This window comes from Somniosus microcephalus, chromosome 14 (genome assembly GCF_052327205.1).
Source record: "Somniosus microcephalus isolate GS21.2 chromosome 14, FLI_Smic_1.0, whole genome shotgun sequence".
Classification (NCBI taxonomy): domain Eukaryota; kingdom Metazoa; phylum Chordata; class Chondrichthyes; order Squaliformes; family Somniosidae; genus Somniosus; species Somniosus microcephalus.
In genome coordinates, this window is record NC_141000.1 from 9,590,719 (window position 1) to 9,614,874 (window position 24,156).

The 24,156-nt window shown below is 45.5% G+C and overlaps 1 protein-coding gene across 1 annotated transcript in view; it reads left to right on the plus strand.

The window, feature by feature from the left end:
- The window catches only part of LOC147107319 (thiosulfate:glutathione sulfurtransferase), a 35,939-nt gene extending 16,199 nt beyond the window's left edge, over positions 1-19,740 (plus strand). Inside the window, exon 4 of the mRNA XM_086006226.1 lies at positions 19,592-19,740. Coding sequence (XP_085862352.1) covers positions 19,592-19,646 — 55 coding nt within the window. The 3' untranslated portion in view covers positions 19,647-19,740. The remainder of the gene's footprint in view (positions 1-19,591) is intronic.
- Positions 19,741-24,156: the final 4,416 nt, after the last annotated feature.

Sequence of the window (24,156 nt, forward strand, 5' to 3'; positions counted from 1 at the left end):
CCGTAGTGGAGAAAGTAAGAGATTTAAAAAACTGTATTTCTTTCGTGATAGGTAATAATATCTACTGAGTTACTTAAAATGGGTCGATGCCTCCGCTAAAACAGAAAAAAAAGGGATTTCATGCAAATGTTAAGCATTTGTTCATTTGTATTCGGAGAACATGACTTCACGGTATTATTTTTGCCTGTTGCTGAGGAGGTTAAGGAGGGGGAGGCATTTTCACCAATGAGGGAAATAAGTAATTTCAAGAACAGTTTATTTCTCCCTTGGTGCAGTTATCTCTCCTTTTTTGATCTGCCTGCTCAACTGATTCAGGTGGACACGAAAGGTCCCGGGGGCACAATTCGAACAAGGGCAGGGAGTTCACCCAGAGACCTGGTAAAAATTCCTCCTTCGACCAACATGTCAGAACAACCTGATTAAATTCATTCTCGTTGCTATTTGTGGGTTCTTGCTGTGGGTAGAAGGTTTGGCAGGTTTACCCACATGACATTGGTAACCACACAATGTCACTCTTCGATGTAGAAGTGCTTTGGGATGTTTCTGAGAGATGTGATCAGGCGCTAGGTGAATGCAAGTTCTTCATTCTTTTTACAGGTACATGTATATGTTTGCACATTGCTCCTAATTTTATTTCAGATCACTGCCAATTAAGATAGAAGAGGACCTGGCCTTCCTTTTGTGCACAGCCAAACTCCAGAGGATAACAATTGTTACAATGGAACAAACGTAGTAAAAAGGGATGCCAATTTCTCTCTGATCTTACCTGTTAATGATCTAAAATTTAAAAAATGGGAAAATTAAGCAGCAAGCTAATTGTATTATGTCCTATGACTTGTTTCAGCAATCCTACCAATAACCAAAGACTGGTAAAATTGCACACAGGCGGGAATTCAGTAGCAGCTGTCTAAAAAAATAATTGCTAACTTAAATACTGTCTTAATACTATATAGTCCATGATATAACTGTGCCCAATGAAGTAAAAAGAAGCTGTAATAAAACTCCATAGCAACCTGACAGTTGCTATAGAAATCAATAAAGGAGAAGAAAAATATTTCAGAGTACTTTCAGAAGTAGTTCCACCCCCTCTATATAATGTCAAAATTGAATTTAAGTTTCTCAGACCTTGTAGGTGATATCATCATTTTCCATCTTCTGGAGATCCACTTCTTTCCTTCCATTTTGGGTTTCCTCTGCCACTTGAGAGCTCTTCTCCCACGACTCGTTTTATATGCCAAGCTAGACTCAGGTGCTTCAGGCAGGTCCGGAATCCAATCTGCAGGTGCCCAAGCTGAGGATAGTAGGCTTAGAAAAAAGCAACTCCAAATATTAATAACTTTGTGACTTGGTGTTTCTGGACTGCTATTCAGGCTGCTCCAAAGCATCGATTCCCAGGTTAGTTTATAGAACCATTCCAGCATGCACCTGTGAACTATTACTGGTGTAAATCTATAGAATAACTACTTGCAATGCAAGGTCTCCACTGGCGGTAACATGACTAGCAAAGGTAGAAGATATTAGGGTCAATTTTCCCCTGCTGTGCATCTGAGTAACACTCAGACCCTGTGCGCAAAGAGAGGAAAAAGGGGCAGATACCTGTGATGCTCCATCCACTTTACATTGCTCAGGGATGCAAATTAAGTGGGAATAATGCAACAGTATCTCCCACCTCATTTTCTTGTCTTAACACTGCGCAAATGCTCATTAGTGCAGTGCTGGCCTACAGGAATGGTGCAGTGCTGGTCTACAGGAATGGTGCAGTGCTGGCCTACAGGAATTATGCAGTGCTGTCCTACAGGAATGGTGCAGTGCTGGCCTACAGGAATGGTGCAGTCCTGGCCTACAGGAATGCTGCAGTGCTGGTCTACAGGAATGGTGCAGTGCTGGTCTACAGGAATGGTGCTGTGCTGGTCTACAGGAATGGTGCAGTGCTGGTCTACAGGAGTGGTGCAGTCCTGGTCTACAGGAATGGTGCAGTGCTGGCCTACAGGAATGGTGCAGTGCTGGTCTACAGGAATGGTGCAGTGCTGGTCTACAGGAATGGTGCAGTGCTGGTCAACAGGAATGGTGCAGTGAGTTGCAAACAGGGCCATCATCCTCGCAACCACCTCCACTTCAGTAACCATCAACTAAGGCATGGAGCTGCTCTCTAACTTGCCTGCTGTCTTGACCTGCAGATTGGATTTAGAACATAAGAACATAAGAAATAGGAGCAGGAGTAGGCCAATCGGCCCCTCGAGCCTGCTCTGCCATTCAATAAGATCATGGCTGATCTGATCCTAACCGCCAATCTACTATCACAGAACCATCTCCTGAATCTAACAGAATTAGACACACGAAATAGGAGCAGGATCAGGCTACACGGCCCCTGGGCCCGCTCCGCTACCCACAGGGCCATGTCCAATCCGAACCTAGACTCATGTCCAAATTCCTGCCCGCTCCCCGTAACCCTTAATTCCCTTTACTTCTAGGAAACTGTCTATTTCTGTTTTAAATTTATGTAATGATGTAGCTTCTACAGCTTTTTGGGGCAGCATATTCCATGGACCTACCACCCTCTGAGTGAAGTAGTTCCTCCTCATCTCAGTTTTGAAAGAGCAGCCCCTTATTCTAAGACTATGCCCCCTAGTTCTAGTTTCACCCATCATCGGGAACATCCTCCCCGCATCCACCCGATCCAACCCCTTCACAATCTTATATGTTTCAATAAGATCGCCTCTCATTCTTCTGAACTCCAATGAGTAGAGTCCCAATCTACTCAACCTCTCCTCATATGTCCATCCCCTCATCCCCGGGATTAACCGAGTGAACCTTCTTTGTACTGACTCGAGAGCAAGTATGTCTTTTCTTAAGTATGGACACCAAAACTGTATGCAGTATTCCAGGTGCGGTCTCACCAATACCTTGTACAACTGAAGCAATACCTCCCTATTTTTATATTCTATCCCCCTAGCAATGAAAGCCAACATTCCATTGGCCTTCTTAATCACTTGCTGCACCTGCATACTAACCTTTTGAGTTTCGTGCACCAGGACCCCCAGATCCCTTTGTACTTCAGTACTTTCCAGTTTCTTGCCATTAAGATAATAACTTGCTCTACGATTTTTCCTGCCAAAGTGCATAACCTCACACTTTCCAGTATTGTATTCCATCTGCCAAATCTCTGCCCACTTACTTAGCCTGTCTATGTCCCCTTGCAGGTTTTTTATGTCCTCCTCACTCACTACTTTCCCTCCCATCTTAGTATCATCTGCAAACTTTGATATGTTACACTTGGTCCCCTCCTCCAAATCATTAATATAGGTTGTAAAGAGTTGGGGACCCAGCACTGACCCCTGCAGAACACCACTAGTTACTGATTGCCAGTCTGAGAATGAACCATTTATCCCAACTCTCTGCCTTGTTAGATAGCCAATCCTCTATCCATGCCAGAATATTACCCCCAATCCCGTGATTTTTTATCTGAAGCAATAATCTTTTGTGTGGCACCTTGTCAAATGCCTTTTGGAAGTCTAAATACACTACGTCCACTGGTTCCCCTTTATCCACCCTATATGTTACTTCCTCAAAGAACTCCAGCAAATTTGTCAAACATGACTTCCCCTTCATAAAACCATGCTGACTTTGTCCTATTAAATTATGATTATCCAAATGTCCTGTTACTGTCTCCTTAACAATGGGCTCCAAAATTTTACGTACCACAGATGTTAGGCTAACCGGTCTATAGTTTCCAGCCTTCTGTCTACTGCCCTTTTTAAATAAGGGTGTTACATTAGCAGTTTTCCAGTCTGCCGGGACCTTTGCTGAGTCCAGGGAGTTTTGGAAAATTATTACTAATGCATCCACAATCCCTACCGCCACTTCCCTGAAGACCCTAGGATGTAAGCCATCAGGTCCAGGTGATTTATCCGCCTTGAGTCCCATTATTTTACCAAGTACCACTTCCTTAGTGATTTTGATCATGTTTAGCTCCTCCCCCCTATAGCCCCCTGTTTGTCCAGTGTTGGGATATTCTTAGTGTCTTCTACTGTAAAGACTGATACAAAATATTCATTCAGTGTTTTTGCCATCTCCATATTTCCCACCATTAATTTCCCGGTCTCATCCTCTAAGGGACCAACATTTACTTTAGCCACCCTTTTTCTTTTTATATAACTATAAAAACCCTTACTATCTGTTTTTATATTTTTTGCTAATTTACTTTCATAATCTATCTACCCTTTCTTAATCAATCTTTTTGTTATTTTTTGCTGTCTTTTAAAGTTTCCCCAATCCTCTATCCTCCCACTAGATTTGGCTACCTTATATGCCCTTGTTTTTAGTCGAATACTATCCTTAATTTCTTTACTTAGCCACGGATGGCTGTCTTTTCTTTTACACCCTTTTCTTCTCAGTGGAATATATATTTTTTGGAAGTTGTAAAATAACTCCTTAAATGTACACCACTGATCATGTATCGTCTTACCCTTTAATCTATTTTCCCAATCCACTCTACTCAATTCCGCTCTCATACCTTCATAGTCTCCTTTATTCAAGCTTAGCACACTTGTTTGAGATCCAACCTTCTCACCCTCTAATTGAATATGGAATTCAACCATGTTACGGTCACTCATTCCAAGGGGATCCTTTACTAGGACATTTTTAATTAATTCTGTCTCTTTACACAGGACCAGATCTAAGGTTGCTTGCCCCCTGGTCGGTTCAGTTGCATACTGCTCAAGAAACCCATCCCTAATACACTCAATGAACTCATCCTCAAGGCAGCCCTGCCCAATTTGATTTGTCCAATTAATATGATAGTTAAAATCCCCCATAATTATAGATGTTCCCTTATTACAAGCCTCACTATTTCCTGATTGATACTCCGTCCAACAGAGTTGCAACTGTTCGGAGGCCTATAGACTACGCCCACTAGTGTTTTTTTCCCCTTATTATTCCTTATCTCCACCCAAACTGTTTCATTTTCCTGATCTTTTGACCCAATATCATTTCTCTGTATTACAGTGATTCCTTCCTTTATTAACATAGCCACCCCACCTCCCCTTCCTTCCTGCATGTCCTTCCTGATCGTTAAATAACCTGGTATGTTTAATTCCCAGGCATTGTCACTCTGCAGCCATGTTTCTGTAATGGCCACAAGATCATACCCATATGTAGTTATTTGTGCTGTTAACTCGTCTATTTCCTTTCACTTCACTTAGCCCCCTTCCCATCGAGCTCGGGTTGAAATGCCTTTTGAGTCTTTCCGGGGACTGGAAGAATTTTTCTCTTGCTGTTTGAGATTTTCCCTTTAATTTTCCTTTTAAATTTCACCCACATCCAATTTCCCTCTCCCACTATTAGTGTTCTCCCTACACACATCCAAACCTGTACCTGTCTAATTACGATAATGAGCTGACCATTGAAAATTGTTTCTCACAATCCAGTACGAACTGTATCCAGATCAGAAAAACTACCTGACCACCTTCGGAGGAGAGGATGGCAGAAAATTTGAGCAATTGGGGAAGAATAAGAAAATCAGCAGTTCAAGTTTCCTTTACACCACCTGTTTCAAGTAATTAGCTTACAGTAGTTCTCATATTTTATATCAGCATAGTATTTAAATAGATTACCTAGAATTAAAGAAGGAACAAGCCAGTTTAAGATTCTATCATAATATGATAGGATTTCATATTGAGTTTGAAAGTGATGTGAGTAAATCCAAAACTAGGGTCTTAAATTTAAACAAAGCCAATTACGTAGGTATGTGGGGCAAGTTGGCGAAAGTAGATTGGGAAATTAGATTAAAAGATATGACGGTAGATAAGCAATGGCGAACATTTAAAGAACTAGTTCATAATTCTCAATGAACATACATTCCCTTGAGGAATAAAAGCTCCTCAGGAAAAGTGGTTCAATCATGGCTAACTAGAGAAGTTAGAATCATAGAATAGTACAGCACAGAAGGAGGCCATTCGGCCCATCGAGTCTGTGCCGGCTCTTTCGAAGAGCAATCCAGTTAGTCCCACTCCCCCGCTCTTTCCCCATCTCCCTACAATTTTTCTCCTTCAAGTATTTATCCAATTCCCTTTTGAAGGCTACTATTGAATCTGTATCCACCGCCCTATCAGGCAGCGCATTCCAAATCCTAACCACACATTGCGTAAAAAAGTTTTTCCTCATGTCACCTCTGGCTCTTTTGCCAATCACCTTAAATCTGTGCCCTCTCATTATCGACCCTTCAGCCATTGGAAACAGTTTCTCTTTATTTACTCTATCTAAATCCTTCATGAATTTAAACACCTCTATCAAATCTCCTCTTAGCCTTCTCTGCTCCAAGGAGAACAACCTCTGCTTCTCGTCTATCCATGTCATTGTAATCCCTCGTCCCTGGAACCATTATAACAAATCTCTTCTGTACTCTCTCTAAAGTCCTCGTGTCTTTCCTAAAGTGCGGTGCCCAGCATTGGACACAATACTCCATCTGGGGCCGAACTAGTGTTTTATATAGGTTTAGCATAACATCCTGGCTTTTGTACTCTATGGCCAGAATTTTCCCTACCTGGGCGGGTCCGGTGTGGGCGGGCGGCCGCCATGGCGGGTTGCGAGCCCGTTGTTGGCTCCATCCCACTCCACAGAACGACCTCACGTTAATGGGGCCTATTAAGCCCCGCCCTGCGCGTTACCCGGCCCAATTAAAAGGTGCGGGTCTGGTGACGTCATCGAGGACACATTTTCAGCCGGGATATTTAAAGGAGCCGTGGCCGCATTGCATTTGAAGGTTCATCTAGGAGTGCGCAGGCAGTGCACTTCGCAATTCCACTGCTGCACACACCACCAGAGATGACTGCACAGAGGCAGAGGGCTGCACCCAAGTTCTCCGATGACTCCCTCCGTATGCTTGTGGAGGGAGTCAGAGCATGCAGGGAGGTCCGCTTCCCTGCTGATGGGAGGAAGAGACCTCCCCAGGAGAGCAAAGGAGCCTGGCTCCATATAGCAGAGCAGGTGAATAGCAGGGATGTCATCAGGAGGACCTGGGTGCAGTGCCGCAAATACTTAAATCCTATCACCATCTCGTCTGGTTTTGAATACCTCTTAATGTCTCTTCACTTCTTTTGTTCCCTCCCCAGCCCTGCCTTTCGATCTATTTCATTTCCTTTCCAGTTTTGAAAAAGGGTTTCGACCCGAAACGTCGACTCTAATTTCTCTCCACGGATGTTGCCTGGCCTGCTGAGTTTTTCCAGCATTTTCTGTTGTTACTTAAATGATCTTGTTAGATCAGGAAACATGAGTACAAAGCCACACTCACCTTCATCCTGCTGTGCCTCCAGCCTCTGAGGGCGCACTGTCACCAGGCAGAAGTGCACCCAGCACCAGCGCAGATACGCACACCTCGGTGGGTCCCTCGCGAAATAGACTAGTGTTGTCACCTGGTGTGTTACAAATCACAACTGAGCAACAGCAGATGGCGGAGACAGGGACACCAGTGGAGAATCCTCGTCGGAGGGCGCAGGACTCTCCCAGCTCTGCTCAGCTGCATGCAGACGCTGAGCCTCGGGGGCCATTCAGAAAGAGGGCGATCTTGGAGCTGCAGGAAGAAGAGCAGGAGGCTCTGACAGGTTTTGCAAGCACGATGACTGCCAGTGTTCAGAGAATGGAGGAGTCGATCTCCAACATGAGGACCACCGTGTCGCAGGCGATGGTGACTGTAGGCTCTTCCATGGATAGGATGGCCACCTGCATGGAGCAGCTAATGCGCCACTCAGGGGAGCACATGCTATCTATGCAGAATAGATTGCTATCTATGGAGGATAGATGGCTATCTATGGACAATAAATGGGTATCTATGGAGGATAGATGGCAGAGGCTCATAGACGTCCTCTCTAAGAGAGATGTCAGTGTAGACGTGGGTCCTCATGGCCCTACTGATGTGCAGCAAGGTGCTCTCCAGCTCCTTGCTAGCAGGGAAGTGCGGGTGGCCCATGAGCGGGATGATGGTGAGGGGGACATGGAAGTGGGGGCTCTTCTCCAAGTGCTCACACTTCTCCCCCATTGCCACCCCCTCAGTCAGAGCCCCAGATGCCTCCCTGGACAGCAATGGCCAAATCTGCCCCTACACAGTCGCAGGACGAGCAGACACTGGCGGGGCCGTCACAGGCTCCAAAACCCAGAGGACGACCGCCAAAAGTCTCTGAGCAGTCGCAGCAGGGAAGTGAGGAGGCTGCCTCTACCTCTGCTGAAGCCACAGGGGTAGCACCACGTAGAAGCACGCGGAAGAGAAATATGACACACAAGTAGATTCACAAGGGTGTTTTATTCAATATTGATGTGAAGTTTCAGTTTATTTAATATGAACCATAAATGTCTTTCTTTTCAAAACTTTCTGGTCTTGGGCAAATTTGTGTGCACCATTGGAAGTGGCTGTTAGTTGGAGTGAAGGGTCAGACATAACGTTACCTCCAGCAATGGTGGTGACTTTGAAAGAAATGGATTGGTCATTGTAGGGATGCTTAATGGTGTGACTGTGGGGTGTTGCCAACCTGGCGGAGCATGTGGCAGCCATATGGGTGTACTGCATAAAGTTAAGTAAATCTGCCCATGATGAGGCCATCCCTGGGCTCCTGGGTAGCAATGTGCTTGAGTGCTGGTGCCATCTGTACCACAGGTTCCTCCAGCTCCTGCTCCTCCTCGTCTTTCAGCTGATGCTCCTCCTCCTCCTCCTCCTCTGGAGAGGTTGTGCGCTCTGTGCCTTGCTCCTCATGCAGCTCCAATCCTCGTTGCTGCGCTATGTTGTGCAGCGTGCAGCAGACCACGATGATTCTGGAGACCCTGGCTGGTGCATAGTGAAGGGCTGCTCCAGATCTGTCAAGGCATCTGAATCGCATTTTCAGCATGCCTATTGTCTGTTCTAGACACATCTGGTGGAGATGTGGCTTTCATTATATTGCTCCTCGGCCTCATTACTTTGCCTCCTCAAAGGTGTCATGAGCCACGTCTTCAGTGGATAGCCCTTGTCTCCAAGCAGCCCGCCAGAAAGTATGTTTGGAGGAGCGAAGAGCTGAGGGAGGGTGGACTGGCGCAGGGCGAAAGAGTCATGACAGCTGTCAGCGAATTTGGCGCACACATGCCTGATGATCTTCCTATGGTTGCAGACGAGCTGCACATTGAGGGAGTGGAAGTCCTTGTGGTTGACAAAGACTCCTGGGTGATGATGGGGTGCCCTGATGGCCACATGTGTGCAGTCGATGATGCCCTGCACCCGTGGGAAGCCAGCCAGAGTAGCAAAGTCGAGCGCCCACTCAGTAACACCGGCTTCATCAGTGGAAAAGTTGATATAATTGGCTGATTGTCAAAGAGGGGGCATCGGTGACCTGTGTGATGCATCTGTGGGTGGTCGACTGCGAGATGCCGCAAATGTCTGCTGCAGATCCCTGGAAGGAGCCTGAGGCGAAGAGGTTGAGGGCACTGGTGACTTTGAAAGCTACTGGTAAAGCATGTCCACCTGCTCTCTGGGTTGCAGATCTTGCTCCAGCAATGTGCAAATGTCTGTGATGACCTGACACGATAGCCTGAGCCTTCATTGGCACTGCTGCTCAGTCATGTTGAGGAAGCTCATCCTCTGCCTGTATACTCTGTGTTGGGGGTATCGCCTCCGGCATGGTGCAGCTCTGCGCTGATGCCCTCTGTCCTGTGGAGCATCAGGGCGTTGAGAAGGTTGGTGGTGTTTTTATTGGTGCTGCTGGTGTGTCTGGTGCTGCTGGTGTTGGGGCTCATCGTGGTCAGATTCTGAGGACCAAGGTGATACAGTATAAATGGCACCCATGCTGATGGAAGAGATGGCAGGTCAAGTAGAGTTGACAGAAGCAATCTGTCAATGGTGAGAGAGGTTCTTCCAATGAGGTAAGACTGAATGGAGACTTGCTGGAAAGACTTGCAGCCTGCAGAAAGCTCAGTCTGTGCTGGGAATGTAGTTAGCAACAGCTTCTGCCTGAGGAAAGTGATCAGCTGTCAGGTGGGAGCTTTTAAACTACATTTGATGCTGTCAACTAATCAGCTGGAGCAATGGCCACTGAACTCCCGCCTCAGGTTGACAGACGTGGTTCCCGAGCTGCGTGAATCCCGTGACCATGCAGGGAAGTTTAAAATGGAGGGGGACAAAGGTTCTTAAGTATCTGTAAACAAGCTGATAATAATTTCAATTAAGTCGCCCGTATCTGCCGGTCGGGTTGCTGCCACACTGGCAAACACGCCCAAGGGAAAGTTATGTGGGGGTGGGATGTCGGTGGGTTCCCGACCCGCTCCCACTTTTTTCCAATTTCCCACCCAACCCGCCTCCATTCCTGCCCGTACGGATTCCAGAAAATTCTGGCCTATACCTCTATTTATAAAGCCCAGGATCCCATGTGCTTCATTAACGGCTTTGTTAACCTGTCCTGCCACCTTCAAAGATTTGTGCACAAACACCCCCAGGTCTCCGTTCTTGCACCCCTTTTAAAATTGTACCATTTAGTATTCATGGTCGCTCCTCATTCTTCCTGCCAAAATGTATCACCTCACACTTTTCTGCATTGAATTTCATCTGCTACGTGTCCACCCATCCACCAGCCTGTCTATGTCTTCTTGAAGTCTATTACAGGAAACGTTCTGGTATCCGGCACGGACGGGACCGACGTGGTGCCGGTTCAGCAATAATTCCGGATAACCGAACGCTATAGTGAAAGATACGGACCTTAGAGCTCCGTATAAAGCAACAAACCCTGTTGCTTAGCAACAGCTTCAGAAGAACGTCCACAAGTTGCAAGCGTCTCTGTAGCTTAGCAACAGCTGCAGCCAAACCCTTGCCTTCCTCAATTTGTTGCTGTGCAAGTAATAAAAGTTATAAAAGTTAGCTGAAACCGACTCCTGAATTTTGCCGGTTAACCGACATTTCCGGTTATTTAGGGGCCGGTTAATCGAAAGTTTCCTGTACTATCTTCCTCACTGCTTACTACACTTCCAAGTTTTGTGTCATCTGCAAATTTCAAAGTTGTGTCCTGTACCCCCAAGTCTAAGCCATTAATGTATATATCAAAAACAGCAGTGGTTCTATTACTGAACCTTGGGGAACTTCACCTTCCTCCAATCCGAAAAATAGCCATTCACTACAACTCTCTGTTTTCTATTACAAAAGCAAAATACTGCGGATAAGATCTGACGATAGGTCATCGACCTGAAACGTTAACTCTGTTTCTCTCTCCCCAGATGCTGCCTGACCACCTGAGTATTTCCAGCATTTTCTGTTTTTATCTCTGTTTTCTATCCCTTAGCCAATTTTTTATCCATGCTGCTACTGCCCCTTTTATAAGTAAAGGGTAGTGTTAGATTAAAAGAAGAAGCTTACAATGTTGCCAAAAAGAGTAGTAAACTTGAGGATTGGGAGGGGTTTAGAATTCAGCAAAGGATGACCAAGAAATTGATAAAGAGGGAGAAAATAGAATGAGAGTAAACTAGCAAGATTATAAAAACAGATTGTTAAAGCTTCGGCAAGTATGTAAAAAGGAAGAGATTAGCAGAAGTAAATGGGGGTCCCTTAGAGGCAGAGACAGGAGAAATTATAATGGGGAGTGAGGAAATGGCAGAGACGTTAAACAAATATGTCATATCTGTTTTCACAGTAGAAGACACAAAAAACATAGTGGGGAACCAAGGGTCTAATGAGAGTGAAGAACTTAAAGTACTTAATATTAGTAAAGAAAAAGTACTGGAGAAATTAATGGGACTAAAAATTACATCTTAGGGCTTTAAAAGAGGTGGCTGCAGAGATAGTGGATGCATTGCTTTTGATCTTCCAGAATTCCCTAGATTCTAGAATGGGTACTATGGATTGCAAGGTAGAAAATGTAATCCTGCTATTCAAGAAAGTAGAGAGAGAGAAAACAGCGAACTATAGGCCAGTTAGCCTGATATCAGTCATCTCATAGAACCTATTATCAGGGATGTGGTAACAGGGCATTTAAAAAATCAAAATATGATTAGACAGATTCAACACAATTTTATGAAAGGGAAATCATGCTCGACAAATCTATTAGTGTGTAACTAGCAGGGTAAACAAGGGAGAACCAGTGGATGTAGTATATTTGGATTTTCAAAAGGCATTTGATAAGGTGCCACACGAGAGGTTGTTCATGGGATTGGGGGTAATATATTAGCTTGGATTGAGGGGTGGTTATCAGACAGAAAACAGAGGGTAGGAATGAACAGGTCATTTTCGGGTTGGCATGATGTAACTAATGGGGTGCCGCAAGGATCAGTGGTTGGGCCTCAGCTGTTTACAATTTATATCAATGACTTAGATGAGGGGACTGAATGTAATGTATCCAAGTTTGCTGATGATACAAAGCTAGGTGGGAAAGTATGCTGTGAGGAGGACACAAAGAGGCTGCAAAGGGATATAGACAAGAAGGGCAAGAAGGTGGCAGATGGAGTATAATGTGGGGAAATGTGAAATTATCCACTTTGGTAGGAAGAATGGAAAAGCAGAATATCTTTTAAAAGCTGAGAGACTAGTAAATGTTGGTATTTAGAGGGATTTGGGGGTCCTTGTACATGAATCACAGAAAGTTGCAGGTACAGCAAGCAATTAGGAAGGGAAATGGCATGTTAGCCTTTATTGCAAATGGGGTTGGAGTATAAGAGTAAGGAAGCCTTGCTGCAATTATATAGGGCTCTGGTGAAACCACACCTGGAGTACTGTTTACAGTTTTGGGCTTCTTACCTAAGGAAGGATATACTTGCCTTAGAGGGAGTGCAACGAAGGTTCACTAGATTGATTCCTGGGATGAGAGGGTTGTCCTATGAGGAGAGATTGAGTAGATTGGGCCTATACTCAGGAGTTTAGAAGAATGAGAGGTGATCTCATTGAAATGTATAAAATTCTTAGAGAACTTGACAGGGTAGATGCTGAGAGGTTGTTTCCCCCTGGCTGGAGAGTCTAGAACTAAGGGTCACAGGGCAGAATTTTAACCCTCCAAAACGGGTGGGTTTGGGTCAGGTGAGATGTAAAAATCTCAAACCCTACCCAATCCGCCTTGAACCTGCCCACTTCCAGTTTTAACAGAGGCAAGGTGGGGGTTGGGCAACCAACCCGCTCCCATGAAGGAGTTGCTCATTTAAATATTTTAATGAGGCTGCATGCCTCAGATTTTCTCTCCCTTCCAGGTTTAACCCTGGCCGGCCGGGTTACCCGGACCTCGGGAAACCCGGCAACTAAAGGGAAGTGAGGACTACTGGGTGGAAGAGGTAAGTGCCTTTCCAGCACTGCTTGTGGGCCAGGAGGAGCAGGAGTGTTTCCTCCCAGCCTCCCAAGCTAACCTGCTTCACTCCCCACGATCGGACCGCACCCCCGTGATTGGACCCCCCCCCCCCCACCGCGATCAACGACCACCCCACCACGATCGGACTTCCCCCGTGATCACCGCCCCCCCCATCTCTGCCCCTGACCTGTCGCCAAACCTCCGTGATCACCCCCCGACCCTACAAGCCACGTTGTACCTCCCCCCCGACCCCACGATCTCTACCCCAGCAGCATGAACTTACCTGCTTCTGGGCTGCGGCCTCTTCTGGAGCGTTCCCTGCACGACAGGGAGCCAAGCCTGTCAATCAGGCTGGCTTCTGGGTGGGGATCCTATTGGGAAAAAAACCCACATACGCTGTAACTCCACAATGTTCGGGGCCCGACCATGACTCCTCCCCCCTGCTTGTAAATCATGCCCCAGTAAAGATCGGGGCCATACTCTCAGGATCAGGGGTCGCCCATTTAGACCGAGAGGAGGAGGAATTTCTTCACTCAGAGGGTGGTGAATCTTTGGAATTCTCTACCCCAGTGGGCTGTGGATGCTCAGTTGTTGAGTATATTCAAGACTGAGAGCGATAGATGTTTGAGCACTAAGGGAGTCAAGCGATATGTGGATAGGGTGGGAAATTGGAGTTGAGGTAGAAGGTCAGCGATAATCTTATTGATTGACGGACCAGGCTCGAGGGGCTGTATGGCCTACTCCTGCTCCTATTTCTTATGTTCTTAACCACACTACATAGAAGAAGGCATTGAGAGTTTTTTTAGGTTCCATGGGGTATTTATGGGACACATAAAAGAGTTAAGGGTTAATAATCAAACTGACTTATATGACTATATAACTGGTCATAGAGCAAAAGGCTTTCTAAGATAAACAGGAGAACAGTGGGAATAGTGACTGGGATGGCATCGACCATGAGTGATTAATGTATAACTTTAGTGGCTAGTGTAATAACTTAGCCAAAGGGATCAATTAACTATGGTATAGAAGGGATGTTTAGGAAGATAAGTTGTCAATGAAACTAGTCCTCAAAGGTTCAAGAACAGATAGGTCAGGAAGTCTTGGTTGTGGAGAGTATCTTTGAAGTAATAAACTAAGACTGTTTATTTTATGTAAATAGACTGTTTTTGAAAGGATTCAAGAACAGATAAATCATGAGGTTTTATCTATAAAAATGCAGCTTTGAAGTAGGCAAACTGAGGTGTATAAAGGAGCATGGTTTTCCAGAATTAATTGGAGAGCTCAAAAGATAGAGAAACCGAAAGCTACTCCTTTGTACTGTGTAGATTGATCACCTATGCTGTATATGAATAAAGTCTGTTCCGTATATTCCAATATCCACTATATTTGAGTCTATAATTAAGGATAGGGTGAAAGGATAGGGCACCTTGAAAATTTTCAGTTGATCAGAGAGAGCCGCATGGATTTGTGAAATGTAGATCATGCCTGACAAACCTGATTGAATTTTTTGAAGAGGTGACTAAAGTAGTGGACAGGGGAATGTCTATGGATGTTATTTATATGGATTTCCAGAAGGCATTTGATAAAGTCCCACATAAGAGACTATTAACTAAGGTAGAAGCCAACGGAATTGAGGGCAAATGATTGAACTGGTTAGGAAATTGGCTGAGCGGTAGGAGACCGCGTGTAAGGATAATGGGTAGGTACTCAAATTGGCAGGATGTGACTCGTGGTGTCCTGCAATTTGGTGTCATCCGCAAATTTAGAAATTGTGTTTTTGATTTCAAAGTCTAAATCGTTAATATAAATTGTGAACAACAGTGGTCCCAGCACTGATCCTTGTGGAACACCACTACCCACCTTCTGCCACTGTGAATAGCTACCTTTTACCCATACTCTCTGCTTTCTGTCTTGCATGCGCTGAAAACCGGTGTTTCCAATCTGTCGAGAATGCTCTTGACAGATCGGACGCCTGCCCTGGAGAAGGGCCTCTGCGGGGGGAGAGTTCCGCTTTCTGGAGAACCTCCGCCCGCTGAAAACCCTTAGAAATCTTACGCCTGGTAAAAGCTACTGTGTAAAGCCTGCTTTTACCAGCGTAAGAGTTTAAAAAAAAAAAAAAAAATTTTCACTCATTTATAATTTAAAAATACTTTTAAAAAAGGTAAGTTTATTTTTAGCCCCGTAAAAAACTTTAATTATTTTTTTCAAAAAAATAAAATTTTTGTTTAAAATATTTAATTTATTGTAATATCAACTAATTTTTAAAATGTGATTTAAAAAAAATGTATTTAATGTTTTACTGTGTTTTTGGGGTGATCTCCATTCATATATTTGACAGGTCTATCTGTCAAGTGTATGAAGGGAGATTCCCTTTGATTGGCTCCCCATGGCCCACGTGATCCCAGGGACACTCGCGAACTGCCTGCGCCTCTGGGATAAGTGGGCCCTGCGCATTTCGAGTTGGAGAGGCCCAGGAGCGGAAGTATATTCACCTTGGGAGCCCTCAGATAAGTCCATAGATTTTTTCCACATCGGAGGCCTCCGCACGCGGGAAGCCTCCGATCGGAAAATACGGGCCATTATTTAATATTTCTGCCATCTCTCTATTATTACCTGTGGTATTATCCTATCTATCCCCTAATGGCCCTATTCCCATCCCAACCTTCCTTTTTTATTGATGTGCCTGTAAAATATTTTACTATTTTGTTTTATGTTCCTTGATAATTTAATTTCATAGGTCCTCTTTGCCTTCCTAATTGTTTTTTTGACTTCTCTCCTAATCTCTTATTCTCCCTTATCATGCACTCCGCTGCTGTCAATGTACATAATGTATGCCTCTTTCCTTACCCTCAATTGTTCTCTTATGGCTTTATTCATCCATGGAGTCTCATTAGTGTTTAGTTTGTTCTTTCCTTTTAGCGGAATATATTGTTCCTGCACTCTGTTGAACACCATTTTAAATGTTTTCCATTGCTGTTCTACATTGTTGTTTGCCAATATTGTTGCCAATTTTATTTTCCCGAGTTCTATTCTTAGCCCCTCAAAATCAGCTTTTCTCCAATCTATTACCCTGGTTTTCATCATACTTATGTCCTTCTCAATTATCATCTTAAGACGTATTATATTATGGTCACTGTTGCCCAGATGTTCCCTATTTTTACTTCTCTTATCTGCTCTGGTTCATTCCCCATTACTAGATCCAATAGCGAATCCTCCCTTGTTGGGCTTTTTACATATTGGGTTAGAAAGGAGTCCTGTACACATTGTAGGAACTCCATTCCCTTATCCCCTTTACCTACCTCTTCTGTCCAATTAATATCGGGGTAATTGAAATCCCCCATGATTATTATTCTATGTTTTTTACTCATTTCCCTAATTTGTCTGCATATTTCTTCCTACACCTCCCTTTCACTATTAGATGGTCTGTAGACTACACCGATTAGTGTGATTGATCCTTTATTATCTTTTATCTCTATCCATATGGTTTCTATTTTTGTCTTGCTGATAGCTGTGTCACTTTTTCCTACTGCCATTATGTTATCCCTAATAAGTACAGCTACTCCACCTCCCCTTTTTCCCCTCTCTATCTTTTCTAAATATGTTATACTCTGCAATGTTTAATTCCCAGTTCTGATTTTTCTGTAGTCATTTCTCAGTAATCCCTACTATGTCTGGTTCCTCACAACGCATGATTGCCTCCAGCTCCTCTGTTTTATTACGGACACTGTGTGCATTGCTGTACAGACAGTTTAACTCATTTTAATAGGATTTCCTCTCACTTTATGTTTAGCCATCTCTTTAGACTCCTCTTCTATAACTATTTATTCCCTTGCCATCAATGTCCTCCCTTACCTTATTCTTTCCTATGCTCTCTTTTCCTGTTTTGTTTATAATTAGGCTGGTTACATTTCTTGTAGATCCCTCCCCCCATCTTACTAGTTTAAAGCCTTTGCCACCTCCCTATTTACCCGTTCCGTTAGGACGCGGGTCCCATTCTGGTTCAGGTGCAGCCCGTCCCATCGGTACAGCTCCTTCCTGTCCCAGAACTGGTGCCAGTGTCCCATGAAAAGGAACTCCTCTTTCCCACACTAGCCCTTTAGCCACGTGTTAATTCTCCTGATCTGTCTGCTTCTATGCCAATTTGCACGTGGGTCAGTCAATAGTCCAGAGATTATTTCCCTCGAGGTCCTGCTTTTTAATTTAGAGCCTAACTCCTGATACTCTTTCAGCAGATACTCCTCCGTGTTCCTACCGATGTCGTTTGTTCCAACATGGACCACGACAACTGGATTTACCCCTCTCTTTCCAAGTTCCTATCTAGCCACCGTGAGATATCCCTTAATCTGGCACCGGGTAGGCAACACCCCCTTCGGGATTCTCGTTCTTGGCTGCAGAGGACGCAATCTATCCCCCTAATTATAGAGTCCCCTATCACTACCACATTTCTATTCTGCTCTTCCCCCCCTTGTAAGCCTTCTGAGCCATGGTACCTTGGTCTGCATTGTGTCTGTCCTCCCTACAGTCTGTCTCCTTGCTCTCACAGGTAGTACATCGGACCTGTTGGACAAGACCAGTGTCTGCGGGACCTCCTTCTCAACCTCTCCTAAATTCCCGCTAACCGGCTCCCTGACAGTCACACCCTCCCCTTCCTGAACCTGTGCTTTCCTCCGGGGTGTGACTGTATTCTGGATAAAACTGTCCAGAAATACATCTCCAGCTTGCACTCCAACTCAATGACTCTGAACCGGAGAGATTCGAGGTGGAGACATCTCCTGCAGACGTGTTTGCTCGGGACAGTCTCGCTGTCCACAAACTCCCACATACTGCAGTCCAGGCACACTACCTGCCCTGCCATATCTTAGTCTAGCCTTATTTTATTTATTTAATTAGATAAAGTCTTTATTCAACAATTATTTATAGTTATATTAATTCGTTTAACTAGTTAAGCTATAATTTTAATACAGTACTTTGTAGTTTCCCGGTTCTAGTTTAAACCACTGTCCTAGGTTAGAGAGAAAATAAACCTTAATACTCACCAACCAATCATATATCTAGAGGACTAGAATACAAGGGGGTAGAAGTTATGCTGCAGCTGTACAAAACCCTGGTTAGACCACACCTGGAGCACTGGGAGCAGTTCTGGGCACCACACCTTAGGAAGGATATATTGGCCTTGGAGGGAGAGCAGCGTAGGTTTACCAGAATGATACCCGGACTTCAAGGGTTAAGGATTGAGGAGAGATTACACAAATTAGGGTTGTATTCCCTAGAATTTAGAAGGTTAAGGGGTGATCTGATCAAAGTTTTCAAGATATTAAGGGGAACAGGTAGGGTAGATAGAGAGAAACTATTTCTGCTGGTTGGGGATTCTAGAACTAGGAGGCATATTCTAAAAATGAGAGACAGACCTTTCAGGAGTGAAATTAGGAAACACTTCTACACACAAAGGGTGGTAGAAGTTTGGAACTCTCTTCTGCAAATGGCAATTGATGCTAGATCAATTGTTAATTTTAAATCTGAGATTGATAGCTTTTTGTTAACCAAAGGTACTCAGGGATACGGGCTGAAGGCGGGTATATGGAGTTAGGTCGCAGATCAGCCATGATCTCATTGAATGGCGGAACAGGCTCGAGGGGCTGAATGGCCTACTCCTGTTCCTATGTTCCTATCAAGTGTCTCTTGCTTACTTGAAATGTGTTGTTGTGAACCACAGAAGGAAGGAGGGTGATAAACAGTTGGCTCAACAGTATTCAAATCATTGCCGCAGAATATTCAACTAAAATTACATTCGTTCAATCATTTTAGAACAGATATAATGAAAACCTGTCATTTTACTTCTGAAACAAAGCCAGTCGAGATACTGAAGCCAAAATGGAAATCTTGTGCTTACAGTGACATGGGACTTATTTAAATGAAAGAAAGAACTTGCATTTATGTACCGCCCTTCACATCCTCAAGATGTCCCAAAGCGTTTTACAGCCAATGAAGTACTTTTGAAGTGCAGTCACTGATGTAATGTAGGCAAATGCAGCAATCAGTTTCTTCCGTGTGGAGATCGGCTTTTCTGGCTCCCGTCTGAATTTCTGTCCCACCAGGCCTCTGACACTCCCATGACACCAGCGGGCCCGAGGATTTTTGTGTTCATTATCTGTGTTAATCGGGCTAGATTAAAAGTCTCAAATGGAAAAGTTCAAAGTGATGGATTTGTAGCTGTGAGAAGTCCATTGCCTGAATATTTGTACCAACTGTAATTGCCTTGAAATTCACTGGAAGTTTTTATTTCATACTTGCACATCACACTCTCCATATTTTGTCTCCAGAGCTCGTCACTATAAAGGAGGCTACATTGAATGGACACAGCGTGAAGGACACTGACAACATGACCATGAATTTCCCACTTTAGATTTGAGGACACAATGAAATTCTGTGCTCTGATCCAGGTCCTATTAAACAACCCAATTTGTTTAAATTATGTCCTCTGGTCTTTAATTTAGCTATCTCGGGAAAAAAAATATTCGTTCATGGGATGTGGGCGTCGCTGGCAAGGCCAGCATTTATTGCCCATCCTTAGTTGCCCTTGAGAAGGTGGTGGTGAGCCACCTTCTTGAGCCGCTGCAGTCCATGTGGTGCAGGTACTCCCACAGTGCTGCTAGGGAGGGAGTTCCAGGATTTTGACCCAGCGACGATGAAGGATCAGTGATATACTTCCAAGTCAGGATGGTGTGTGACTTGGAGGGGAACTTAGAGGTGATGGTGTTCCCATGCGCCTGCTGCCCTTGTCCTTCTAGGTGGTAGAGGTTGTGGGTTTGGGAGGTGCTGCCGAAGAAGTCTTGACGAGTTGCTGCAGTGCATCTTGTAGATGGTACACACTGCAGCCATGGTACGTCAGTGGTGGAGGGAGTGAATGTTTAAGGTGGTGGATGGGGTGCCAATCAAGCGGGCTGCTTTGTCTTGGATGAGCTTCTTGTTGTTGGAGCTGCACTCATCCAGGCAAGTGGAGAGTATTCCATCACACTCCTGATTTGTGCCTTGGAGATGGTGGAAAGACTTTGGGGAGTCTGGAGGTGAGACACTCGCCGCAGAATACCCAGCCTCTGACCTACTCTTGTAGCCACAGTATTTATGTGGCTGGTCCAGTTAAGTTTCTGGTCAATGGTGACCCCCAGGATGTTGATGGTGGGGGATTCAGCGATGGTAATGCCGTTGAATGTCAAGGGGCGGTGCTTAGATGCTTGCTTGTTGGAGATAGTCATTGCCTAACACTTGTAGTGTGGTGCGAATGTTACCTGCCACTTATCAGCCCAAGCCTGAATGTCGTCCAGGTCTTGCTGCAGGTGGGCATGGACTGCTTCATTATCTGAGGAGTTACGAATGGCACTGAACACTGTGCAATCATCAGCGAACATCCCCATTTCTGACTTTATGTTGGAGGGAAGGTCATTGATGAAGCAGCTGAAGATGGTTGGGCCTAGGACACTGCCCAGAGGAACTCCTGCAGCGATGTCCTGGGGCTGTGATGATTGATCTCCAACCACCACAACCATCTTCCTTTGTGCTAGGTGTGACTCCAGCCAGTGGAGAGCTTTCCCCCTGATTCCCATTGACTTCAATTTTACTAGGGCTCCTTGATGCCAGTTGGTCAAATGCTGGCTTGACGTTAATAATCTATCTTGATTTTAACTTCCCCGCCTTGCAGAAGCCAGGTGATGGGGGACAGTTAAAATGGAGTGGGGGCCTTACCCACCCCTTTCCCACCTCAATCTGATCGACTGCAATTTTAAATTGCAGGCAGCAAGGGCACCCAACCCAAGCCGGCGAGGTCCTTTTTAAAATGCAGATCAGGGTCCAATGATGTCACCTGGGCCCAATCTGATATTTTAACATGAACCCTGAGTGGAGGAGCAGTGACGGCATCCCCACCAGGCCATATCTGCCAAAACAGTAGCTCGGGCCAGAAGACATTTCAAAATTCATTTTTTTTAGTTTCCTTGTGGGCCTGGAGGAGCAGGAGTGCTCCTCTGGACCCCACATGGAAACACTTTTACCCATCTGGACGCGATTTACCTCAACTCACTTGGTGTACTAGCTGACGTAAGAAAACTACTAGGCACTTGGTCTAAGCGTTAAACAAGGCTTTAATCAACTGTTTTTCAACATGGAGATCTAGTTGTGTCCTTCACTAGTTCCTGTTAAAGAATGTCCTGAGCAAGCTGGGCCCATGCCCGAGTATTTATACTCTCCCTGGACAGCGCCACCAGCAGGCCGCCCAGTATTATTTCATAAGTCATTTCCACATGAATGACAAGATTCATGTCACTGGCCTCCAGAGATAATCCAGGCCCCGACTGAGGGAGGCAAGCAGGAACTAGTGACATGGGGAGTCCGCAACCCTGGCTCTGCCGCAATGGCATTTTCCTTGTAAGGGGCAGGTGGAGGTTCCAGAGAAATGGCAGCGAAGGTACATCCGGGTCTCTGTTGTTTTCTGCTCCGTTCCATTGGGCTGCTGCTGGAGTTAGGGTGGGAGACTAGCGGAACCCCCATGGATTTTCAGACTCTTAAAGAGGTTTACTTGCTATAACCACGATGTAGCTTAGCTACCCTTTGCTAAGTGGCACTTACTTTTTCAAAACATAGACAGCCCTATTGGTTTCGGCTGCGAGATTCATACATTGATTGCACAATGGAGGCTGTGTGGATATCTCTGCTCCCCAAGCTGTCTTTCAGAGAGGTTTCCAGCCCTGCCATCTTCTGGGAAGTTCTCAGAAACATCTGCCAATTGAAGTTACTACCCCAGGCTGGAGCCTAACCTTTGATCTGTGACAAGGTGGCTTGTGAATACCCCTGCAAATATCCTGACACCAAGGCAGCGACATCTCATGTAATGACACTCGAACAAATAGCCATTCATCAATATTAAATTGACAGCCGATATTTGACAATAGTAAAGGTTTAAAATTCAACGTGTATCAGCCGCAGGTGATTAAACAATTGGCACTTCAGACACCCATTACGTGGGACATTAAAAACTCACACAAATACAAAAAGAAAATACTGCAGATGCTGGAAATCTGAAATAAAATCAGAAAATGCTGGAGATACTCAGCAGGTCAGGCAGCATTTGTGAAGAGAGAAACAGAGTTAACGTTTCAGGTCGATGGCCTTTCGTCATCGTTTGGTGAAAGGTCATCGACCTGAAACGTTAACTCTGTTTCTCTCTTCACAGATGCTGCCTGACCTGCTGAGTATCTCCAGCATTTTCTGTTTTTATTTTATATTAAAAACTCACACCTTGTAGAGCCGTTCCCAGCCAGCGTGTCCATTCTGAGCTGATGGCTTTCTGTTGATAAAGTACTTTGTGTAACCTTGAGTGTGTTAACCTTTTACATGTGGTTTCTAACAATACAAACTATGAGTTAAAAGTTGAACATAGAAAAAAAGTATTTTCATCACACTGTTAAAAGTAAGTGTTTTAAAGCCATTTCTGGACCCTTTTGCTTCCCCCCACTTCTAACACTTAGGGGAAAAATTCAGTTGGTTGCGCCTCCCGTTAGCGCCTTAAGAGGGCGCTAATGGGACGCAAACCAACTGGCGCCCGGGTGCGGCACTGCCCACGCCTCCCGCAAAATTCAGCGGGAGGTTAGTGGTGGCGCTAACCGGTAGGGCCCTGCGGCGCTGCGCCGCTGGCGATGACGTCATTGGTGTGCGCAGCGCCCCGCTCACGATCTTCGGGAGCGCCCCCTGACTTACCGCCGGACGCTATGTCTGACGGGGTCAGGGGGGGGCGTACCTGCGGCCGGGGAGGCGCAATTTAAAGGCGAGGTGCGGGGCGGCCATTTTTGTTGCTGGCCGCCTGCCAGCACCTGCCTGCGCTCCTGTCCCCGGCCTCCTGAAACGCCCCCCCCCCCCCACCCCCCACGGAGTGCTGGCTGCACTCCAAGAGCCCGGCACTTCTCTTGAGTGCCGGGCTCTTTTGCCTGCACTCCCGATCCCCGGGGGCCCAGCTGGGCCCCAGGTCGCGCTGCACAAGGCCCCTCCCTTTAAGAAGGGGAGGAAGGCCTGCAATACCGCGGCGCGACGTGCCGCAGCGTGTGGCGCTGCAGCACATAACGCCGCAATATTGACTCACAGCACCCCAAGAGGGATGCGGGGCACCTCCAGTTGCGCCCCGCTTCCCTCTTGGGGCGCAACCACTCAATTTCCGGTGCGGGTACGCTAATTTTTCTGGGGCGCTACTTTAAGCGCCCTGGCGAAGTTAGCGCCCCGGGGTGCTACTCAAGTTTTAGCCCTTAGGCTTTTATGAACCTTGGTGGCAGTTGTCCTTAATAATTTTTTTTGCCCCCCAGCACCAATGGGTTTCCCAATGGGAATCCTCTGGCTTAACGAGTTTGAAAGAAGTGGAGGATCTACAAAGCGATACAAGGCTGCCTGAGAGCTGCGCTGTGACCGCTCCCTGGCTTGCACACACTTACACCTGCAGAGAGAGTTGAAATGATCTCGCTCTGGTGGAGCATTCCACTTCCCAAAGGAAGCTGTGCCAACAGACTGCAATGGTGTCACTACATTAGTTGAATGCTGGTCTAACCATTTTCAGAGGCATCCCGATCACAGCATGCCATACTTTATGTGATACTGCGTGAAACATGAGCTAGGGCCAGAAACAGACTGAAAGATGGTAACTAAAGATACTAATGAAACATGGGATGATTAATGTGTTATTCTTATTTGTTTTATGAGAGGTAATTGGTTAGTCCCGCGTGTAAAAGACTGCACAACTGTTATTGGGGGGAAAATTCAGTTGTTTGCGCCTCCCGTTAGCGCCTTAAGAGGGCGCTAATGGGGTGCAAAGCAACCAGCGCCCGGGCGCGGCGATGTTTGCGCCGCTCGC